The 11,519-nt window shown below is 45.8% G+C and overlaps 1 protein-coding gene across 1 annotated transcript; it reads right to left on the bottom strand.

The window, feature by feature from the left end:
• Window positions 1-3,625: 3,625 nt before the first annotated feature.
• LOC126095466 (uncharacterized) lies at window positions 3,626-3,967 on the bottom strand. The gene has a single exon (XM_049910257.1). It carries the CDS (start codon window positions 3,965-3,967, stop codon window positions 3,626-3,628), a length of 342 nt encoding a protein of 113 aa, XP_049766214.1.
• Window positions 3,968-11,519: the final 7,552 nt, after the last annotated feature.

Raw genomic sequence — 11,519 nt, 5'->3', positions numbered from 1 at the left:
TACATCGCACCGAATTTTTTTAGGGTAATTTTTTAACGTGTCACACGATTTCTTCCATTCGCTCGCCACTGAGCGTTTCGGTATTTTGGCCGAGTCACATAGCTCACTATTAAGTTAACGACTGCTTATAAATATAGACGAAAAACTGAACTGAACGCTACTTATTGGCATTCAATAAAAATCAAATATCTGGATGATGATAACTATGACGACGCGCGACAACAGAGAGCGGTCAGCAATAATGACTTAAAAATGCCAAAACATTGCAATGTTTCCGTTCAGAAGCGAATGCGCTGGATTGCGTCGACTGCTTTCATTCAATTGCTCCCATCGCTACCATGAAGTGAAGATAACTATGGTAAGTAAAGCCCAGATTTCCATGTATTTGTAGGACAACTGGGAAGTAAATGTATATTTCTAAAATTTCATCGAGATGACTGCAGGAACTTAAATTGCATACAATATCATTTTTCTGGGCTGTTTACTGTTTTTATATCAACTACGCCAAAAGTGCAGAACAAGAGTAATTACGCGAATTTTGTTACAGGCTGTAAACGTCATAGTATGCTCAAGCGCCCTAATTCGGCTAGGTAGATGTCGGCAGAGGTCGATATACTTAGCCAGTAAATTTAGAAAAAGGGTCCCAATGTTATTATGCGTCGCTGTCACGAATATAAGGCCGAGACAGCAATTAAAATATATTATCCTAAATTAAACCACGTTGCATTTTTAGCTCCTATGTTACATCGTGTAGCTCTAACAGTACATCTAAAATGTGACAATGTGAATATGCTGTTGCCCTCCACAAACAAGGTAAATTTTTTTTCACACTGAAAATACTCTGTCCGTATTGCCGCACTTAGGAATATACTGCCAGATTTAGCTTGGCCACCACAACCTATTTTAACCAGATGGAGTACCTGGATAAATGCTACAATCTTTTACTCTGTTACTTTTGATGAAATTAAGTCGGCCAAAGACCGTAAATTACCTAACATTCGTCATGTTACCATTTGTTTGCTTCATACTATTGAAAAGCTACCTAATTTCTCTCTCGGCGTTGGGCCGTAGGCATTTTCGAAGTCACTAATGCAATTTACATTAAATTTACGGAAGTGGTACTGAAGAAACAGATTTGAAACAAGATCTGATTTACATCAAATAAGGTTTTGCGTATTTGTCTACAGCGATAACGAAGTTGGGAGCCACAGGCAACTGGCGGAATCTCTAACGATTATTGAAGATGCTGAAGAATGAAAAGTGTTGCAGCAAAAGTTGAGATGAGGTTATTAGTTCAAATTCTGATTTTGGGTTTATGAAGCTGATAAAAAAATAGTTTATGGCCAAAAAGTAAGTCTTTCAATTTGATTTGACATTGTCCTAAATTTCGCCAGTTTAGTATGCACGTGTCACTTCTTGTAACGTGGAAAGGCCATTTTCGATGTACAAAAATTTGTCTGAAGCGCATGAGGGAAGTTCATAAAATTTGCAGTTGGTCCTTTGTGTACTGTTTTAAAAGAAACTTGAAATAAATACAGAACTGAATTTTGATGCTGCGTATTTGTACTATTTTGCCGCTACGATTTTATTAATTTTTTTTAAAGTACCAGTGCCTTTTGCGTGAAAGTACCGAAGGTATTGCTGTATAATGAGGTAGTTTTACGAATGTGTGCATTTTAGCGGTTGATTACTGTGTTCAAAGCAACAGTCGGCGCGGAGATTTTTTCTTTTGTTTTTGTGCTTTACAGTTACCGTATTGAGAACATCATCACTGACCATGAAAATAACCTTTAGTATCCGTAATGTAAATTTGAGTTTGTACGGCTGCTTTCATGTGGTTCCGGCATGAAACAATTGGGTGTGTACAATTCTGAATTTTGTAACTGAATATACGATTTATTGAACTTATGCCAGTTGTTGCTTAGCACTGTAATTTGGTTTAGGCATTATGAGTTAGTTTCAAGATGTGGGATTGCGTTTAAGAAAAATGCGAAACTGCTTTCAAACATATCACATGAAACTGCACGTTCCTGTGGTGCCAAAGTGAACCACTACCTTAAGACAACTGATTTATTGATTGATTGGTGAATGATGCAACTAGCCACAAATAACATATAAAACGTTTTATTTCTATGCCATAACCAATTCAGGGCTACCACACCCATCTTCAGATGCCCAGTACTTTCAGTTGAGCTATATAGTTGTTGTGGTCAGCAGCATGTCGTCTATTCCTGCACTGCACAAGACCATGTGAATATTAAGAGCCACTTCATAGGTTGATTCATTAATTAAAATAGGCTAAAGTGCTTACATTTATTTAGATATAATTTGAAAAAGTTGTATTCACGTAGATAAGTTCCAGTACATGGCTATTTTGTTTGCTACGCTCGATATGCTTCTCCAAGATCATGCATATCTACATGTACATCCATACTCGACAAACAACTGTCACGTGCATGACAGAGGGTACGTGCAATTGTACCACTTATTAGAGTTTCTTCCCGTTCCATTCAAGTGTTGGGCGGGGGAAGAATGAGATGAAGGGGTGAAATATATTCTTGGAGTCGTCATTTAAAGCCGATTCTTGAAACAATTTTTGGTAGACTTTCTCGGGATAATTTACGGCTATCCTTACGATCCCTAAGGGAGCGATATGTATGGGGTGTAATTCTCAGAGTCGTCTTATAAAGCCGATTCTTGGAACTATTTTTGTTAGGCTTTCTCGGGATAGTTTACGGCTATCTTCAAGAGTCTGCAAATTCATTTTCTTCAGCATCTCTGTGACACTTCTGGTCAAACAAACCTGTGGCCATTCGTGCTTCAAAACATCGTTAATGTCAGTGTTGAGTGTCACGCACTTGCTATACACCTGATGTTTTAGTTTAAAATGCAAAGATTATCTATGAAGCAAAAATATAAAGATACCTTTTACCAGAAATAGAACATTTTAGAAGTATTTGTGGCTGGTTGCGTCCTTTAACAATTAGCATTAACGACTGCGGAATTCAGAAGAGCCAATATGTGTGAAATAAAATTGATTGTTTACTGTTTGCCAGTTTCTTCTTGTATTCGTTGCTTACGTGATAATAACTGTAACACGTGAAAAATTTCGAAAATATTTTTTTCGTGTTGTTGGGACTTTTTAAGGATGAATACCCGCCAGGTTAGCCGTGAGCGCTAATGCACTGCTTCCTGGACTCGGGTAGGCGCGACGGCCCCGGATCGTATTAACGACAGGGCCGGTGTGCCGGCCAGCCTGGATGTGGTTTATAGGCGGTTTTCCACATCCCTCTAGGTGAATACCGGACTGGTCCCCACGTCCCGCTTCAGTTACACGACTCACAGACATTTTAAACACGTCCGCACTTTTCTATGATTTACACTAGACGCAGACAGCTGGGGTACACTGATTCCGTCCCGGGGGATATGGGGTGGCGGCAGGAAGGGCATCCGACCACCCCTTCACATTAATATGCCAAATCCGATTTAACCACGCCAACACCGCGCACAATGCGGGACTTTAAGGATGAATGCATGCATTTTTTGCTATTTCATAGTGCACGAAAATGCGGGCTATATTGATAAGGATGAAGAGACATTTAATAGGGTAAGAGCTGACGCTGCGTTACGAGGTAATAGGATTGCGGGGCTTACCCTGGAGGTTCATGGCGGGGAAGACGGCGGGCGGCGGCTGCGGCCGCTGGGCCCCGGGCCCGGCGCCGCCCATGACGCAGGGCGGCGCGTGGTGGTGCGGCACGCCGACCACGGGCTGCGGGTTGTAGGCGCGGTAGCGGTAAGGCTGCGCGCACGGGCCGCCCACCGACAGCTCGCCGCCCACGCCGACGCCGCCCCCGTAGCCGCAGGCCAGCCCCACGCCCACGCCGCCGGGCACGTCCACGGCCGCCGCCGCGGCGTCGAAGCCCGCGGCGGCCGCCGCTGCCGCCTGGTTCAGGTACGAGTAGTCCATCTGGAAACCTCGCCGGCCGCTACTGAGCCGCCTCCTCCGCGAACGACTTGTGACCCGACAGTCTTACCGCTCACTCGGCCACATCACGGCCCAAAAACACACATTCGTCTCACAAAATTGTTCACTCGGCCCCTCGCTGGACTCTCTCGTCAGTTACCCTCACTTTCCACACTAGCCGAACTCTAGAGGAGACCTCGTCCCTTCAGTTCCTCCTGCAATCTACCAAACTGATGTCTTCAGGCACCTTCCTTACATTCATCAGCATCTAGATCTAAGCAGATCACTCCGGCCACTCCACTGACACTAATACGGAATATAAACACCAGCTGAATCCTCCAACAGGAGCTCGACCAGTAGCATAAAAACTCTTCCCCCTAAAATGTTCCAATCTCTTCCGCAGTACAGTGTTGGTGCAGTTGATCTCCTCATACACCGGTTCTCTCGTTGTGCTCTTCAGTATCTAAGCACCATTTGAATGTCCATCTGGATGCAGATCCAGCCAATGTTCTCCAGAGTAACCAACTCACTACGGCTTGAAACTGCTGAACGTGGATTCGAAGCTTGCAACTGTGCTGGACACTAACACTTCCAAACAAATGTCTTGAAGAAAATGGCTCTATACTTCACAAAAGACTCAGCAAAACCTGCTACTCTTGACTGGCCAGTGGCGATATGGAGAATGAACACTGCAGTAACAGAGGAAACCTTAGACTGTGGCCAACTGCCAGTAGAAGCTTCGAGCGTATCGATGTCCCAGTCCTACAGTTGTGTCTGACATTCTAACTGGGTAACCTCATTCCTAGTCCCTGTCCATCTACTCTGCTACTGTTCACCACTGTCCAACTGTTTCTTCGTCACAAGGTGAGTGGCCGCAGATTTGGAGTAAATCGGCAATTCCTGACCTGCCCAATGATCCAACTACTGAAATGCGTCTTCCAATTTGGCTCCTGTAGCACCAGCGACAACCTGCTTGATATCTGGCGAGGTTTCCAACGGACTGTCTTGAGTAGTTAATGGACTAATGATCCAAATGTTGGAACCTTGTCTTCCGACTGGGATTCTGTAGCACCTGGTTGATAACTGGCGACGTTTGCGATAGACTGTTACGAGAATTGATGGCCTAATGGTCCAACTCTTCCAAAATTGTCTTCCAGTTGAGCTTCTGTAGCAGTACTGACAACTTGTTTGATAACAAGCGAGATTTCCGACGGAGGGTCCTGATTGGTTAACGGCCCAGTGACACTCTTCTTCCAATAAGGGTTACGTAGCACTAGTGACAACTGGTTAGATAACAGGAGTGTCCCGAATGGCAAATAGATAGCCTCGGCCCTGGTTAAACTAACTGGCTAATATAGTGCACTCGATACAACAGCCAAGTAGCAGCAGGGATGAAGAACGGATTGTCACCTTAAAGGCCCGGCTGAAGCAGTCCACCGTGTCCTTCACCTAGAGAACAGCACTTTGGAGGTCAGGGACTTCCCCCCACAGGTTTGACACCCCTGACGGCGCGGCCGCTAATTCCGGCGGGCGCAAGGGGGTGTAACGCGGTTAGCCGGCCGTGTATAAACTAGTCATAAAGCGTCGCCCGTCTCGCGGCCGCAGCCAGCAACAGATTACGGCCCAAACCGGATTCGACGTGGCGCGAGGAAATATTAAGTTAAAGACGGAGAGGGGTGGTGGTGGTGCTGGAGAGATCGGCAGACGCGAGAGAGAGAGAAAGGGAGGGGCGGGGAGGAGGAGGGGGGCAGTCGGCGAAGGAGAGGAAAAGAAAGGAAGCAAGGCGCGCCCCCGGCCCGCTATAAGAAGCAATAAATTAATAAATAAAGCGCGGCCCGGCTGAGAGCCGCGTCTTGCCCGAGCGCCTAATTGGATGACGGCCCGGGGCCAGCGGCAGCGGCGGCGGCGGCGGCAGGCCGGTTCGCCTCGGCCGATATCAGATTATGGCGATTACGGGTAATATCGGCGCAGGGCAGCGCGGCGCGGCGCAGCGGATCGGCGGCGGCGACTGGGCGCCGGAGGCGGATGCGTCGCGACGCTGCCGGCGAGGAGGCCACTCGGCGCTCGGCGGGGCTCGGCTGCGTTCGCCGACGGTGCCGCTGCTGCTGCTGCTACCGGCGGTGCTTCGCCGCCGCGACGCCGAAATCAAATGATGAGCCTAATTCAATAACGCTGCCCGGACCGGCGGCGGCCGGCGGCGGGAGGGGGACGGGCGGGGGAGTCCCGCAGGCGGGGCGCGCTCCGCGGCCGCCGGCCAATGGCGGAGCGCGGTGCGGCGCGGAGGCCCGCGGTTGGGCGCGCCGGCGCGTGACGTCAGCGGCCGCGGCGCGGGGTGGGGGGCGCGCGCGCCCCGGGCGGCGGCGCAGACCCGGAGCAGGAGCGGCAGCGCGTGTTTACACTGGACGGAGAGGCGCGGCGCGACGGCGCGTAATTTATTCATTAGCAGCTATTGCGCATTCAGAAGAGCGGCGCGCGGCCGTGTTCTCTTCTTGGTGGACAATGCGCCGGCCGCTTAGCTCCCCACACGATCAAATAAACATGCGCGCAAAGCGGCCGCACTCGTTACAATCATCGTGTGTCGCGCCCGCGCTGAAGGGAGCCGAGAAACAAAGCTCTCTCTCGTCTGTTCGTGCTTGTGTTCGTGTGGGTTGGGGAAAGGCAAGAGGAGGCGGGGGACGGCTTGCGAGTTGGGGGTGTTCAGTTAGCTCGCAACCCCGGCAGACGTTGAGTCCCGCATGAAGCTCCGTAGATAAGTAGCAATCCTCCACGTCAGAGGAGAAACTTCACGCAGGCGGCTTTCTGCCACCTGACAGGTTTCAGATTCTGCTCACGTTACCCTCGGTTAGGGGTGTACCAAGGCCTTACGAAAATTATTGTCTGTTAAGAAGGCTTCGCTAGAGAAAGAAGCTTCAAATGGATGTACGTTTGTGGACAGATACATCAAACTAGTTTTCGGACTGAAGACCACAACAATACCACAACCACCACCACCAACAACAACGACGACGACGACGACGACGACGACGACTACTTGGATTTTTATATATTTTCAAATCTAATCAGAGGGGGGGCGGGGGAGTTATATACACACAACTTTAACAATTCCTATTACGGGATTTTATGGGCTGTAGAGGAGGCTTAATAGATACAATAGTGGCAAGGAAACCCATGTCTGGAAATTTACAGTTTGAATATCGGAAAACTTTCAGATCTCCCGCCTAACGATACTCTCTCGGCGGAGATAATAAACACAGACCCGCGTGCTGTTTCGAGTCCTCTGGTTCTCTTCTACGTGACGAAGGACGTCCTTTTCAAATTCCAGAGTGCGGAGAGTCCGTGAAGCAACACAGTCAGACATCCAGTAGTCGGCTTAAAATTATTTGATAGTTGACAATTCACACCTTGGTGCCGGTTTCTTCCAATTAGAGGGCTCAACGTCACGCCCAAACCGTTCGTCGTTGCCAAATTAGCGCACAACAGTTCACTTCCAATTCCCTGTCTAGCTATCTTTCTTGAAGTTTTGGGGTCTGGCACTTTTATTTAACATTTCATCACACTTTATAACGACACACAACGACGCTAATGAAACATACATGTTAGATAAACCAAACACAAATGGTACTTCTGACCAACACGCGATTCCGCGTCACACACACAGTTATCATAATTGAGATCAGCTTGCATTATACAAGTTTCATGTCACACAGCCTGAAGAGAAATTTTTGCAAACTGCAATTCATGGACATAGCAACAGCAATAGCCACTAATGAATGTATGAAGCTGGAACTGTTTGTTGTATTAATTATAAGGCTCACTTATAAGTTTATGTAGTGGGTTATGTTGTATGATTACTATTGTATTGTATTGTCTTGTCTTGAATAAAGATATTAAAAAAAAAACAAGAAAAAGAAAAAACTGCAATTCATTATTGAAACTAAGTCACTACAATCGTAAATACAACTATTTAATCTAATGTTGTAGCGTAGCGCTGTGGTTAGCGTTTAAACTTTACGTTTGAAAGATCGTACGTTCGAATCTCGACAAATGTAGTGTAATACTTTTATTTCTGAATCTTATGAGTTTTGTTCTTATTCAGTTAACTGGTTCAACTGTAATGTTTTTTTATTTCTAATTCTTTGGCACGACGTTTTCATCATCGCATTGACTTTATTTGCTCTTATTTTCCTTTATGTTATTCTTTTTTCGTCTGGAATTTGCCTGTGTCGCCTATAACCTGCAGCCAAGGGCGAACGAGTACTGCTCATAGGTTGGTAACACCGTGTTCCTAGTGTGTGAATAGTTTCAGGTAGCAAACCATAGCGAGAAATTACAGTTTGCTTTTGGCGTTGAGACTTAAGATTTTCTGTGTTCAGTTTCCTCGCAGAAGTTAGTTTTAATCGCCGCGAATAATGCGATTGTGATTATATTTTTGCTTCGGATACATTGCTGTTAAATAAGGAAAAAATTGGCTCTAAGCACTATGGGACTTAACATCTGGGGTCATCAGTCCCCTAGAGTTAGAACTACTTAAACCTAACTAACCTAAGGACATCACACACATCCGTGTCCGAGGCAGGATTCGAACCTGCGACCGTAGCGGCAGCGCGGTTCCGGACTGAAGCGCCTAGAACCGATCGTCCACAGAGGCCGGCTGTCAGGTTAGGACGTAAGTTTAAATGCAGTGCAACAAAACACGTCGCCTGCACAGTTCAGTCATTGGACACATTAAATCAGTTATTGACAGAGCACCTCGCATTTCCGACATACTTCGCGGTCGCCACTTTCAACATTGCTGTGCGTTACTCGTTCATTGTAAAGCGACCCGCCGTTATTGTGTTTTCCTAGAACTGTGTGGTACCCGGCGGCCGTTATTGCAACACTGTAGCGGCAAGTGACAGACGTCACCTACCATGAAATTTTAGTCAATCTATAGTTGCGAACGTATCAGTTCCTCGCAGCCGAAAATGGTATGAGGTGTCATAATTACAACAGAGACTGACAACACCGCCCTCTTCACAGTTTGTGTGCGTACCGTGAAGCAGGAGATTCGTAAGTGATCCGATCTTCAAACTTATTTTATACCCAAACGGTACATTTCCGGACATGAGTTCCTTATCAAAAAATTTATCTTCTAAATACCCTCTACAATTCCTAGAAGTCTGTAATAAGAATTATGAAACATTATTTGAATGCACAGTGTCTGTTCCTTCGAAAAAGCAAACACTACATGTAATTTGAAGTGAGATCATTGCTGTCAGCTGTATCGGGACGTTAAGGGGAGGTTTACTATCTTTTGGTTAAAAATCGATTTTTTTTAAATTGCATTTTTGGACCCATAAAAGTGTTTAGAATCCATCCCTGAAACGGTTTTTCCGAATACGGAACGGAAATGTTTGTTATTCGCGGTTGAAAAAAACACCTGCCTGAAATCAGCCTTTTTGACGCACCAGTTTTTTCTTTCGGAGGACGAGTTATTGTACCGGTGCTTTGGAGGAAACACACAAAATTAAAATGAAAGTATGAACGCATGTGTTTGGAAGTTAGCCCCCAAGAATTTGCATTCTGGTGCGAAGGCTGTGGAGACTGCGACTTTCTTGGCAGTGAGCAGCTTCAACGAAGGGTGTTCAGCAATTCTGAAGACCATGACAACGATGGACGTCACCCTGGGACTCTATTCGACGCATTTCGCCAAGCATTCGGACGACCACCGGATTCAAGCGGCCGAAAACTTGTCACCGGCCGTACGAGCGGCTCTGGAGCAGCGCAGGATGGCCCAGATCGAGCAGAACGCCTTCTATGAGGAAGAGGAAGGACTAGTTTATATACCCGAAATGGTAAATTGAACGTTAAGTTGCATAATATTGCATGTGTATGTAGTCAAAACTTCAAACGCGTTTTTCTCGAAATGGCTTTTGTTTTATCGCGCGGTATGGTAACTTCAAATCTACTGAACCGATTGGCATGATTCTTTGTTTCCGACGATTGGCATGATTCTTTGTTTCCGACGAAGCTAACTAAATTGTCTATGAGTTGTACCACTTTTATTCCGATCCATCAACTACAAACATTTTTACTTGGCCGACGAAGTCGAAAAATCGGTGAAAAAACCATATTTTTTTTCAAATTGCCACCATTTTGTTTCCTGTGGTCCAAATAACTTAAGCGAGGTACAACTCCTAAAGAATCTCATATACTTCACTAACGTCAACTCAATTTTGATTTCAGACGAGCCGACTGACCTGTGACATACCGCGCATGGAGGTCTACATCGAAATTTTGTTTCGTTCCGAGGACATTTCCGCCTTTGCTATTCGACATTTCCGGTCGAAAAAATTCCAGTTTGTAGAGGAAATATCAATAAACATTTTGACCAAATCTGAAACTCCTATCTATAACACATCCCGAGAAAAAATTCTCAAAGAACATGCTTTTTTCGAGCCAAAGATAGTAAACCTCTCCTTAAGCGGAATAAGCGACGAAAAACGAAAATGTGTACCAGACTGGGATTCGGGCTCGGGATCTCCTGCTTACTAGGCAGGTGTGTTAATCACTGCGCCATCCTGGACACAGCGTTATCGCAACTGCGTGGACTATGTCGGTACACCTCACGGCCAATCCACACTCCCTTCAAGCGCCATTTATCAGCAGATCCTGTCCATTATACTTCAGTTCGCCACTTAAGGGATTCACACAGGAGGTCGGATATATTTGTGCATTCGTACTGAAGAAAGTGGATCCATTCCCAAGCCAGGCTTATAAAGAATAATGTACAGGGACTGCGGATAGGTGGCGTTCTATGGGAGTGTGGATCGGCGGATCGGCTGTAAGGCGTACCGACATAGCCCGTGTAGTTGTGATAACTCTGTGTCCCTGATGGCACATTGGTTACCGCACGTGCCTACTACGCAGGAGATCCCGGGGTTCGAATCCCGGTCCGGTACAAATTGTCGTTCGTCGCGGCTGATTCTGCTTAATATCCCACTGCAGCTGATAGCAATGATTACATTCAACATTATGAAACAGCCTGTATATTTTTTTGGATAGGGCCCGCCTTTAGCAAAACACAATTTTGTTTTTTAACCCAAACACGTTTCACTGAAGTTGCAGCATCTTCAGTGGGCTTTTATTTTATGGCTTTTTTTACCACATGATGTGGTTTTTCTGATGTATATAATCTGAAACGTCCCCTTATAAGAATTGTACAAGACTATGCTTAAACTGACACGCAATATTTTTAGCGCAACGCAATCTGACTATCAAAGATCCCTGCAAAAGAATGGCCCTGAGTAACATTAAACTACACCTTTCAAAAATCACTTACCTCACAAAAATCTTCATTACTCGAACTACTGCAATACAGCGAGCGCCACTATTGCCAGCTAAATAAAAGATTCAAACTACAGAAGGCACTAACTACTGATAGGGATAGTTAGCAAATGAAAGATATTAATAGAGAACAAACAATGTATTTACCTTAATAGTCATATATAGCAGTTCATGACAAATTACAAAACTCCGCCATCTCTCTCCTCACATCCACCACTGCTGGCCGCTC

The sequence above is a fragment of the Schistocerca cancellata genome, chromosome 8 (genome assembly GCF_023864275.1).
Source record: "Schistocerca cancellata isolate TAMUIC-IGC-003103 chromosome 8, iqSchCanc2.1, whole genome shotgun sequence".
Classification (NCBI taxonomy): Eukaryota; Metazoa; Arthropoda; class Insecta; order Orthoptera; family Acrididae; genus Schistocerca; species Schistocerca cancellata.
The sequence above is the reverse complement of the archived record's forward strand: the minus strand, read 5'-3'. Positions and strand labels throughout refer to the sequence as shown.